The sequence below is a fragment of the Citrus clementina genome, unplaced genomic scaffold, assembly GCF_000493195.1.
Source record: "Citrus clementina cultivar Clemenules unplaced genomic scaffold, Citrus_clementina_v1.0 scaffold_1, whole genome shotgun sequence".
NCBI classification, from domain to species: Eukaryota; Viridiplantae; Streptophyta; class Magnoliopsida; order Sapindales; family Rutaceae; genus Citrus; species Citrus x clementina.
The window spans coordinates 2,834,308-2,847,193 of record NW_006263303.1 but is presented as its reverse complement, the minus strand read 5'-3'; the positions used below and the strand labels follow the sequence as shown (position 1 = coordinate 2,847,193).

At 36.2% G+C, this 12,886-nt stretch overlaps 2 protein-coding genes across 2 annotated transcripts; one reads left to right on the top strand and one right to left on the bottom strand.

The window, feature by feature from the left end:
• Positions 1–57: 57 nt before the first annotated feature.
• Positions 58–2,414, top strand: LOC18054892 (protein sym-1). Its single transcript, XM_006450560.2, has 3 exons — positions 58–343; positions 1,044–1,162; positions 1,605–2,414. Exons 1-3 carry the CDS (start codon positions 194–196, stop codon positions 2,011–2,013), a joined length of 678 nt encoding a protein of 225 aa, XP_006450623.1. The 5' UTR covers positions 58–193; the 3' UTR covers positions 2,014–2,414.
• A 7,602-nt stretch (positions 2,415–10,016) lies between these two features.
• Positions 10,017–11,730, bottom strand: LOC18054890 (pentatricopeptide repeat-containing protein At2g48000). Its single transcript, XM_006450558.2, has 2 exons — positions 11,421–11,730; positions 10,017–11,175 (listed from the first exon to the last, which is right to left on the bottom strand). The coding sequence occupies exons 1-2, from the start codon at positions 11,691–11,693 to the stop codon at positions 10,177–10,179; spliced, it is 1,272 nt and encodes a 423-aa protein (XP_006450621.1). The 5' UTR covers positions 11,694–11,730; the 3' UTR covers positions 10,017–10,176.
• Positions 11,731–12,886: the final 1,156 nt, after the last annotated feature.

Genomic DNA, 12,886 nt, shown 5'->3' with positions numbered 1-12,886 from the left:
AAAATTCGCTTAATATATTCACTTATTCAACTTCAACCGCCGGTCAGTACAGTAATCACATAACAAACAGCAAGAAAGTCCTGAAAAGAAACGACCCATAATATAAATCATAATAATAATAATAATAATCACTTGCTTCATTCCATTTTGTTTCTTTATTTGCTCTTCTTCTTTGCCACTGAGAAATAAGAAAATGCTGAGGCTGTGGAAATGGTATCAGAATTGTTTGGCCGTACATCCAGTGAAGACACAAGTGGTTAGCTCTGGTTTGATTTGGGGTTTTGGCGATGTAGCTGCTCAGTCAATCACTCACCTTACTGCCCAGAATCGTCTTCACAATCAGGTAATTAATTTCTTTCTTGATAGTTGTTACCCTTTTCAAGAAATCAAAATTCTTATTACTTTTGAGAAGCTTTCATTTTACATTACTTAAGAAACTGCTGTTATATAATTTCTTGCATTGAACCCTTTTGAATCAAAGGCATGATTGGTTGTATCAAGCGTTGAATTGTTAATTAGGTTGACGGGTGTGATCCTAATTCGTAAACGCATTTGAAAAGAGCAAGAAGGGTTTTTGCTGTATCTCTATTTTGTTAGATAACAATCTTTGATCTTTCTATTTATGTGGGTTGATAGGTATGGCCTATTAGTGTGGATTTTATATTCCATATAGCGCTACTTTTGGTTCAATCTTTCTTTATAATTCTTTAGTATCTCTAGTATAGTTTGCAGAATCTGTTTTGACACTGCAATTTGTCGAAAGTGTCAATGCCGTGACATTTTTATCTGGAATGGTGGTTCTAGGTTACAGACTAGAAGTGGATTGGCTAATTATTTGAATATAATTCTAGGAATTTTTTTGCAAGAGTATTATGTGATATCTTCAATTTATGTGTTGTTCATGCTTTGCAAATACTTTCTTTAGGCTTCATTTCTTGAACATGATAGTTTTCATGTCTCATGATGATGCATGTGTCTTTACTACATATATTTTTAGAATGTTGTAAGTGATTCACTGTTAATTAGTTTATGGTCTTTGATAGAATGAAAAATCCACTGAGGATACAGGGAATGGAAACAATGAACTAAAGCTCAACTGGAACCGAGTGGCTAAAACAAGCTTTTTTGGGTTTGCGTTTGTTGGACCTGTTGGGCACTTCTGGTAAGTGATTCTTACATTAGTTAGTTAACTGCTTATGTCTTATGAACAATTTGATAACTTTCTCTACCTAATAAATTGGGGAAATAGTTTGGATTGTTGTGTTGGGAGAGAGATGGCGAGTTAATTTTGCAATTTTTCCCCAATCATGTAAACTGTGGTACTCTTTTGGGTGGATGTGCCTGATTTAATTATGGAGTTCATGGATGGTTATGTTCTGAAATTTCTAGTTTGTTCAATAAGTTGCTGCATTGTCGTTTCACTGAGAGTTGTTCATATGACCAAATTTTCTGGCCTTTGGAGTGTTTATTCTTAACATCATTGTGTGGACCTCTGAGTGTCAAAGAAATAGAGGGAGGGAGAAAGAGAATTTCATGCATTTTGTTCATCAAATAGTATATGTCTCTCTCTTATTAATAATTTAGTTCTTACTAATCTTTTACAGGTATGAAGGTTTGGACCGATTTATAAGGAATAGATTTCTAATGCAACCAAATTCTCCTCGTTTTGTTGCTACTAAAGTTGCCATTGATGGGGGTCTCTTTGGACCTTTGGATTTGCTAGTCTTTTTCTCTTACATGGGTTTTGCTGCTGGAAAGAGCTTTCCTCAAGTTAAGGAAGATGTGAAAAGGGATTTCTTACCAGCTTTGATACTGGAAGGAGGTCTATGGCCGCTTCTTCAAGTTGCAAATTTTCGGTTTGTGCCAGTGCCATATCAGCTCCTCTATGTTAATATCTTTTGCTTGTTGGACAGTTGTTTTTTGTCATGGATTGAGCAACAAGAGGATGCCCCTTGGAAGCAATGGATTAAATCTTTTCTACCTTCAAAGGAAAAGAAAGGCCACGACGGATGAGGGCCACTCCTCATATATTGCTCTCTCATTAATAAGTTTTGCTTTTTGACTGTGCCCATAGTGCTTGTGGTATTTTAGTTGGGAATATATACAGATGAAAAATATACCCGAGTAGGATGGTATTGACCTTAACAGAGATTTGGGTCTTAGATTTCTTGGCAGGAAAACAAATTACTGTTATATAGCCATTGGCTAAGTTCAGATGTGAACTTGGAGCTGCATGTTGCAGTTTTGACAATCTGTTACAAATTTCTTTACAACGACATAACTTTGATGCTACTGAGGTTTTAGCAACAGATTCTTGATTTTTCAGATGTTTGTTACTGCTGCGGCTGCTGCTGTTGTATTATGGATGCTGATTTTGTGCACAGAGAAAACGGTTGTCCAATAATTCTATCAGTAGACAGAGCTTTTCGCTGAAATGTTTCATATGAATGGAGTTAGGTTCCTGCACCTAGCTGTTTATGTTTGTTACAACACAAGAAATTGAATAATTTTATAAACCGGAAAAATTCTAGATTTTCTAAAGTACACGAGTAAGTTGATTTTGGACATCCAATAAATGATTGACATTTGATATTGAGTTCAAGTTGGAACTCAAATGTTCGTATTCCTAAATAATTGATTCTCCTCAATAGATATGTTTTAACACAATCGTTTAGTGTGAACCCGTGTAAAAAATATTATTACAAATTATGCTTATTAGTGATTTTATAGAACTTAGGGGACCTAGATATTAGTAACCAATAGTAAAATGGTTGAAGCCGCCGGAGCCTCTGGCCCACAGCCGACCCAATCAAGTTGCTCATTGGGCTGAGTTGATGAAAGGACGATATTACCCTTACTTTCTACTCAAGATCACGGAAATAGATTAGAAGAATAAGAAGTTAAAAAATAAAAACTACGAATATATAAGATGAGTTTTAATATTCAAGCATTAGTTTTTTTTTTTTTAGGGAAACAAGAACTTCATTAAAACAATAACTGAGAAACCAACGAAGGAGATTGAATAAGCCTCCACTCTCCCAGACATGACAAAAAACCTCCCACCCTAGCAACAGAATGAGCGACAGAGTTCGTAGATCTCCTAACAAAAGAGAAAGTAACATCTCCTAAGGATTGAGCTAATGTTCTACAATCATCAATAAGAAGACCAAAACCATCAGGACTAAAACTATCCATAGTTAAAGCAGTGAAAACTTGTAAACTATCCATTTCAATAATAACATGAAGGAAGGGTAACCCCTTGAGCCAGCTGAGTATCTCTCGCACGCCAATGGCTTCAGCCTCCCGAGCACCAAAACTGCTAATAAGCCAATTACTCCTTGCAGCAACAAATTCACCCTCAGAATTTTGAATTACAGCCCCATACCTAATCGTGCCACTAGACAAGAAGGTTGTTGCATCAACATTACATTTAAACCACCACACACAAGGCCTTTGCCAACACACCGCACCATGAGAAGATGAAACAGAATTGTTATCAAACACCTGTAGCTTCCTCACATATTTCCATTGAAAAAGAACCTGGCCAGCTAAATTAAGGACACTAGATAGCCTCCCTTTTCTATTCTTCCAAACCTTAGCATTTTTATTCTCCCAAAGACTCCAACAAGTCATGGCAGCAAGGTCACAATCATCACTACTACAGTGGGCAAAGATACCCTCCAACCAATCCATAAAATTCTCACAGCCCCCCACATATCCAATTGGAGACAAAAGCCAGCATGATTTAGCAAATGAGCAATTCACAAGACAATGGGCAACAATTTCATCATATGCGTTACAAATGGGACAGACAGATGGTACCTCAACTTGACAACGCCGTAAATTATCCGCAGTGGGCAAGACATTAACCACCGCACGCCAAATAAAATGCTTAACTTTAGCAGGGACTTTAAGTTTCCAATCTTTTTGCCAAACATTGCTAGAAGGAGGCTCAGATAGATAAGCTAAAATCTTGTAACAACTACGAACAGTAAATAAACCTCCAGAATTAGCAGACCAGTACCAGGCATCATTATCTCTTCTGCTGCTCAAAGGAATTTGGGTAATAAGAGCTTGATCTCTATCATTAAAAATATCAACCAACATGTCCAAATCCCAGTTGCGTTGCCCTGGTGTCATGAGGTTGCTTACTGGAGCATCGACTATAACATCAGGCAAGGGAGTAGTAACATAACCATGATCTAGATCTGGAAGCCAAAGAGAGCCCCCAATCGTGGTCTGATGTCCATTACCGATTTGAATGCGGCTACCTTGGATAATCATTGTATGTGCTGCCATAATAGACCACTAAGCATAGTTAGGATTGTTTCCCACAGTAGCTTTACCAAAAGAGGACAACGGGTAGTATCTAGCTTTAAGAATGTGCGCCACCAAACTATCGGGATTAGATAGAAGCCTCCAGCCTTGCTTTCCAAGCATCACAATGTTAAAATAGTGTAACTGCTTAAAGCCAATACCACCATAAACTTTAGGTTTACATAATTTCTCCCACCGCATCCAATTTATACCTCTGCTACCATTTCAATTATTACCCCACCAAAATGAATTCATCATGCGCTCCAGCTCTCGACAAAGCTCCAAAGGAAAGAGATATAAGTTCATTGCATAGTTAGGCATTGCCTGTGCAACTGTTTTCAATAAAATTTCTTTCCTCGCTCTAAATAATAGCTTCTGATTCCAGCCTCGTAGACGTCGCCAAACCTTGTCACAGATGAAGCGGAAAAGCCTCATTCTTGTTTTAACCAATAGAAGATGGCAGGCCAAGGTAAGAGCCATGATTGCTTGTAACTGCTACCTCCAGAATATCGCACACTTACTGAGTCGAGGCAACACTAACATTTGCACTAAAGGAGATCGATGATTTATTATAATTCACCACTTGACCCGAGGCTACCCCATAGATAGCCAATGACTGTTTTATTATCCGAGCCTCTTGTGCATTTGCCTTAAAAAAAAAAAAACAGTCATCCGCAAAAAAGAGATGATTCATTATCGGAGCTCCCCTAACCACCCGAACTCCATGAACCAAACCTGCCCTTTCGTGTTTTCGAAGTAATGAACTCAAACCTTCCGCACAAATGATGAACAAATATAGAGACAAAGGATCTCCCTGCCTCAAACCCCTACTAGGGACAACATGACTCACTTCCTCATTGCCTCAGAGAACCTTATAAGTACCAGTAGACACACACAAAAGGATTAACTCAACCCATCTCTTAGCAAATCCCAACTTCAACATCATAGTCCTTAAGAAACTCCACTCAATCATATCATATGCCTTGGACATGTCAATTTTTAATGCTGCAATCCCTGTCTTCCCTTGCCTCTTCCGCTTTAAATAATGCATAATCTCTGCCGAGATTAGGATGTTATCAGTAATAGCTCTCCCAGCTACAAAAGCACTTTGATTTTCAGAAATAATCGAGTTAAGAACACCTTTAATGCGATTAGCTAACATCTTAGCCACAATCTTGTAAAGAATATTAGACAAAGTCATTGGTTGTAAATCTGTTAAATACTTGGGCTAAGAGTTTTTTGGAATCAAAGCTATAGCAGTAGCATTTAATCCAACAAGAAACTCACATGTATCAATGAAGCTCAAGCACGCAGCAGTCACGTCACCTCCAACAATGTGCCAAAACTTCTGAAAGAATGCAGGGTTCATTCCATCCAGCCCTGGGGATTTATCGGGGTGCATACTAAAGAGCGCATCTCGAACATCAGTAGCCATGAATGGCTCCCGCAACTCCTGGTTTTGTTCAGCCGTGATCTTAGTAGCAACACAGGCCAAGATATCCTCACTAGCATTTCCTTCTGAGTGGTACAAATTTGAGAAATACTCCACAAGTAATGAATCTACCTCAGCCGAATTAGTGCACCACTGACCGGAGTTGTTCCGTAGTCGCCTAATCATATTCTTTCGTTCCTTGTAAAAGCAGTGGAATGAAAATACCAAAAGTTCATGTCCCCTTCCTTCAACCACAGTGACTTTGACCTTTGTTTCCAAAACACCTCATGGTTGTGCAACAATTCATTGTACCGCTTCCTTGTTTCCACAAATTCAGCCAAACTCATTTGATCTCGACACCCCCGAAGAGACCCCATTTTTTGCTTACAAGGTGCCAGCCACTTAATAAAATCACAAGAAAGATGACTACCCCAACGCATAAGCTCAAACCCACAAAAAGAAAGTTTAGATTGAATTGAAAGCCAAGTAGCTAACTCCCAACTCTTTGTAACAACCTCCACACAATTCTGCTCACGAAGCCAAACATTCTCAAATCTGAACCGCTTAAGCCTAGGATAATGAGTTTGCAGGAATGGGTCCAAAAAAATTGGCAGGTGATCTGAACACATAGCCTCCAAGCTCAACACTCTAGCTTTCGGGAAAAGGGAAATCCAAGCACTGGAAGCCAAAGCTCTGTCCAAACGCTCCTCCACCCAGTCAACCGTGCCCCGAGACCTCTCCCATGTGTATTGATAGCCGTCCATGCCTAAATCGACCAATCCAGAGTCTGAAACAGCCGCCTAAAACCCATTAAGCTTCCAATTTGGATGCTCACACCTGCCATGCATTAGTTAAAACTCAAAACAAGAAAAAGAAAGCAGAAGAAAAGAACACCCCCCCATAACACCTGCTTCAACAATTCTTTTCTTTTTTTCTTTTTTCTCTTCTCTCTTCTCTCTTCTCTTCCTTGTAGTTTATAATATTGAGAAAATATAAAATGTTGAAGTTGAGGAAATGTCATCATAATTGTATGGACGTACATCCTGTGAAGACACAAATGATAAGCTCGGGTTTGCTTTGGGGTCTTTGTGATGTAAATGCTCAGTCAATCACTCATTTTGCTGCCCAGAATCATCTTGAAAATCAGGTAAAATAATTTCTTTCTTGATAGTTGGTACCCTTTTCAAGAAATCAAGATTCTTCAGAACCTTTAAAACTGCTTGAAGTAAGTTGTGGTCATGTGATGTGATCACCAGTGTAAATATGATAGTACGTTTTAAAGAAATGTGCACCGAACCATTTTGGTTTAAATATTTGAAGCATACTGTTATTGGAAATTAAGTACATGCCCCCTCAAATGGGCGAGAATTTGAACCTTAGAACATTTGTATTACCCAAACGGTGCTACCGCTGACCGGTTGAGCCAACCGGCGGCCACAGTTGAACCCTTTTGAATTGGAGAAATGATTAATGGTATGAACTTTGGAAATATTAATATGGTTGACTGATGTGATGATAATTCGTAAATGCTTTTGAAAGAACAGCAATGGCGTTTACAATATCTTGATTTTTTAAAATATCAATCTTTGATATTTTAGCATTTCTACTCTAGTCACCGCAATTGGTTATAAATATCAAAGCAGGGCATTTTATGTGGAATGCTTGTTTTAGAATTCAAATTAGAACTGGAATTTCCAGTTCTAGTTAGGGATGGCAATTGTGCCCGCAAATTCGCCTACCAGAACCCACCCGCTGTGGATAATTTTGCGAGTTGTGGGTAGATTTGGTATTACAAATTAAAACTCGCACTTGGATGTGGGTGAGTTTGGTGTTAGTCCAATATCCAGTGAACACCCGCATAGATATCTGTTAGACCCATAATGTTTTTTAAATATTTTTAATTTAATTTTAATTGAAAAAATATTTAAATCTAAAAACTATATAAACAAAATAATGCAATTATGCAAAGTGTCAAATAACCAAAGTGTTTTTGTATGGACTATTTTTCTTTAACTTAATGCGTGAATTATTTCAATATTATAATTTTTTTGAATTAATATTTAAAAAGTATTATTCTTTGGAAAATATTAATTTTAATCATTATTGTAGGCATCATGTTGGATGGATGCTAATGATGGTGAATGAAATGAAGATCTTCTCTCAGAACTTGTGTTGAATGATAATACGAAATATAATTGTTATGTTTAGATACTAGTTTGTGGTTTTTTTTAATGGATTTGTGTATTTTATACTTAAATTTGAGAATTTGTGTTGGATTGATATTGAAATTTTAATTTTTTATTTACATTGGCTAAATTAAAAATTAAGTATGTTATATGAAATTTGAGACTATTATTGTATATTTATATATTAAACATTTATAATTTTAAATGTACAAACTCGTAAAAAAATCTGTCAGATACTATTACGGGTTTGGTAATTGTCAATACTCGCAGCGGGTGGGTTTTCTTAAAAAAATTAAAACCCACTGTAGATTGCGGGTGAATTTAATAATTTAAATTTTGTGCGGGTTTGAGTTTGGTAATAGCAAACCGGCTGCGGGTAGTGCCCTTTGCTATCCCTAACTGGAATAGCTCTTTTTTTTAATACAACATTTAAGGAAACTTTTCTCTAGAGTATTATATGATATCTTTGAATCATGAGTTGTTTATGCTTCATCTTCTTGAGCATCATGGTTCTCCTGCTATATGATTTCGCACTTCACTGCTAATTAGCTTATGGTCCTTTGATAGAATGACAAATCCTCTTAAGGACAGGAAGGATGGAAACCAAGAACTAATGATCGAGTGGAAACGAGTGGCTAGGACAAGCTTCTTCGGGTTTCGATTTGTTGGACCAGTTGGGCACTTCTGGTAAGTGATTCTTATATTCGTCCGTTCACTTCTTAGATTTTGTACACAACTTGATAATCTTCTCTAACTAATGAATCCTGAGGAAAGCTTCGGATTCCTCTCCCGAGAGATGGAGAATTATCTCAGTGAAATGAGGCCCCAGTCTAGAAGCTGATGATAGTACAGAGCGTGCCATCCTATATCACTATGGCAATTTTGCCTCAATCATGTAAACTGTGGTACTTTCTTGGGTGCACGTAACTGATTTAGTTATGGGGCTCATGAATGGTTAGATACCAAAATTTCCTGTTGTTTCACTGGTATTTGGTCAATAACATCAAAGTTGCCGGAAGCATATCTCGTAAGGGCTTGAATGGGCAGCTTCTCACTTGCAGATGAGGCTGCTCTTGTTATTAGCCTCATTAGATGATTATGTGCTATTCTAAACACTTCAGAAGTTTTGGAGATCAGCTGCGGTGAAGCTCCGGAGCCAAATTAGTTCTATGTTTTATTGTTAGGATCTCTGTGAGTATCAAAGAGAAAGAGGGGACAAAACAGAAGTTCGTGCATACTTTTCGTCAAATACTGTCTCTCTCGTTAGCAATCCAGTTCTTACTAATGATTTACAGGCATGAAGGTTTGGACCGATTTATAAGGAAAAGACTTCTAATGCAACCGAATTCTCTTCGTTTTGTTGCTGCTACTAAAGTTGGGATTGATGGGCTCCTCTTTGGACCTTTGAATTTGCTAACTTTTTTCCCTTGCACGAGTTTTGCTGCTGAAAAGTTCTTCTCAAGTTATGGAAGATGTAAAAAGTGATTTCTTACCGGCCTTTATACTGGAAGGAGGTCTATGGCCGCTTGTTCAAGCTGAAAATTTTCAGTACGCACCAGTGCTGTATCAACTCCTCCAACACCTTCTACCTGTCGGATAGCTGTCTTCTGTCATGGATCGAGCAACAAGAGGATGCTTCTTGGAAGCAATGGATTATATATTTTCTACCTTCAATGGAACAAAAAGGCCATGGGGGATCATGAGAACTACTCGTACACGCATTGCTTTCAGAGTGAATAAACATAATGAGACTACTGAATGAACTATTCTTCACACAGTGAGACTTTATTAGAGCTGCGGTCCTTGTTCAGTTAAATTTCTAGATGAATGCTGCTGATTCATTGGCTTGCAATCTTATTTACAAATTGCTGCTCATATGCATTCTCATCAGTATTCATTATTCAACTGTTATTGAGGGGGAAGATATTGACATTTATATAGATTTGGGTCTTGTATTTGTGCGGCAAGAGTGACGACCTGTTGTTGTATTAGTTCTTCAGTAGCAGGTGATAAAACATTACTCAAATATTTGCTTTTAACCTTAATATCCAGAACTGCCAATTCTCGAAGTTGTAAAATTCTTGGCCGCAAAAGAAAAGTGTCAGCACTTAATACTTTCATTGCCGAACAGTAAATGATGTTTTAGTCTACATTCAGCCAGTGCTGCCATTTTTAAGAAGACAAAACTCAAAAGATCGTGAAGATTACAGCCAACTTGCTCGCTTCTCCATCAAAGACATGCTACATATATTCTGTGAATTTCATTTCATTTATCACGGAATCCAACTTTTCAGATAAACCAGCTCTCCTGTATCCAGCAACCAAAAAATCATAAGTCGCTCTTCTGAGCTTATAAGAACCCTTAATATGATCCAAAAACAAGTCCAGTCTATCATATGCTTCACACCGGAAATAGGAACAGATTACCATCTCAACATCCTCGGCAGATTTGAATGATAACCCCTGTTTCCCCATCCTCCCCACAGAGTATTCCACGTCATCTAGTCTATCCGACAATGCGTACAACCTTATAATCCCACTAAAAAAGTGAAGCAGCACTTCAGGAGATTGATTACACTTCGTTAAAGTTTCAAGTTGCTCCTCCAATTCATCCACTCTCCCAAGTTCACAATAACATTTTACAAGTTTCTGAGCCATATTTTCATTGATCTTCCACCCCCCACCCAGCAAAAATTTCAAGAAACTTTTAACCTGATCTAATTTTCTACGGGCACATAGGCCTTCGAGCACTTTCTCCAATATGGGTATACTGGGAATAATTCCCAATGACATCATTTCTTCATAAAATCTATCAACACTGTCGAAATCCCCTGCTTTAAGAGAACCATGAATTAAAGATTCATATGTTTGAACATTCACAGAAAACCCAGCAGCAGTGTTGGCTGCATACCATTTGTTCATAGCATCAACATTTCCCAAGCTAGAAAATCCCGATATAAAGGCGTCATAAGTTTTGGAATTAGGTTTATACTCCTCTGAACTCACCATTATCTCAAATAAGCTAAGGGCTGTCACAACATCACCTGAGCACAAGCAAGCACATATAAGGGAATTGAAAACAGCAGAATCTGGCTTAATCCCTTGAGCCTCCATCGAAGTAAACACATGCATAGCAAATGGTACATTCTGAACCTTCCCAGAGAGAGCTATCAAACAGGCGTATTCATCAAGACACGACTCGTTCCCCTTCAACATTTTATCTAATCTCCATTCTAAAACCTGACAAGACAAAAAAATTGAACAAATATGAGCAGCATAAAATATTACTAGCCCAAAAGTGGACTCAAATCATAAAATTTCGAACACAAGTCAACTTCAGCGAAATAATTTAAGATTTTTATTTCCGTTCAATATGATATTGGCTAAAAATTTTAAACTGAGAGCAAAAATCAAATAAAATTTTCATTATCTTCACTATAATAACTATTAAAAAGGAAAAAGGAAGGCCCAAGGGCTGGGAATACCAATTGAGCTTTTTTAGGAGACGAAGATTGGAGGCTGGTGATGAGGGCATCCCAGGAAAATTGGGAACTATTGAAGGCAAAGATGTCCACTGAATCAAGCGTTGTTTTGATGTGTGAGACTGGAACTTGAAGTAACCGCGAAATCAGGGGATTAGAAGACGATACACTGGTACTGTTAGTGTTAGTGTTACAGAGCAAACGATCAAATCTAAGAGGCATCAGCAGATACCTGCTACTCTTTGCTACAGATAAAACGCGGCATGCTAATGCCATTTTCGTCCTCTCGCCCTTTCAAGCTTCTCTGGGTTTTAACAACTTCCAAACGTCTTAAACGTCACCGTTCTCCAGATTTTATTAATAAATTAAGTCCTTCTATGGTGTAGCCGCCTAGCCGGCACAGTAGACTCAAAATTCTTTAATTTTTGTCTTTTATGATGTAAAACTTGACAAACAAAATTAAAATTTTTCTGAAATAAAACAACAGACTTATTTTTGTTAATATTATTATTATTTAAAAAGAGTCACCAAAAAGAAATCAGTTAATTAAATAATAGAAAAAAAAAACTATCTTTACGTCATCTCTATTTTGTCGCATGTATATTTAATCACCATAAAATTTTAACATGTTCTTTATATCATTTGTATTTTTAAACTTATATCAATCAACCATCTTGACACTAATAATTTAAATAAAATAACAATTTTACTCTTAAATGAATTAAAAGACCATTTAAAATTTTAAAAAATTATAATTACCATTTAATTAATTGATAAATATTAAAAAGATTGGGTGTATGTGTACCATTTAATTAATTGATAAAATATTATTGATTTTTTTAGTCCTTTTGATCTAAAAACATGTGATACTCATTTCAATTTTTTTTCTTTTCCTTTTTTATCAGTCATACAATCACAATTTTCATTGTTTAATTAATCATCAAAATAATAATAGTCTAAACTAACTTTGAATAATAAAAAAATTATAAATACAATAATTATTATTTAAAAATTATAATTATAAAAATTAACATTTTTTATTTTCAGATTTATTTGTTTCATTAAATTCAAAAGTATTCTTATAATTATAATTTTTTTTATAAATTTTGAAAAATAAAATGATATTTTAATTCATTAAAGAGTAAAATGATCATTCTATTTAAATTCCTAGCATCAAAACAGTTGCTTAATACAAGTTAGAAACGAAAGTAGTGCAAAAAACATATCAAAATTTTGAGATGGTTAGATATGATGTGGAGATAACTTTCTAATAAAAAATCAAGAACTCCTCTCAATTTCACAGCACCTCTAAAAAACTTTTCAAATAAAATTTTATTATTTATTTAAAGAGTCATACTTGCATTTAACACTTCAAAAAACACTCTAATTAAGATTTTTCAAATAAAAAATAACTCTTTCTCTTCAATTTTATAAAGTTATTTTTTTCTCTTCAATTTATATTTTATTAT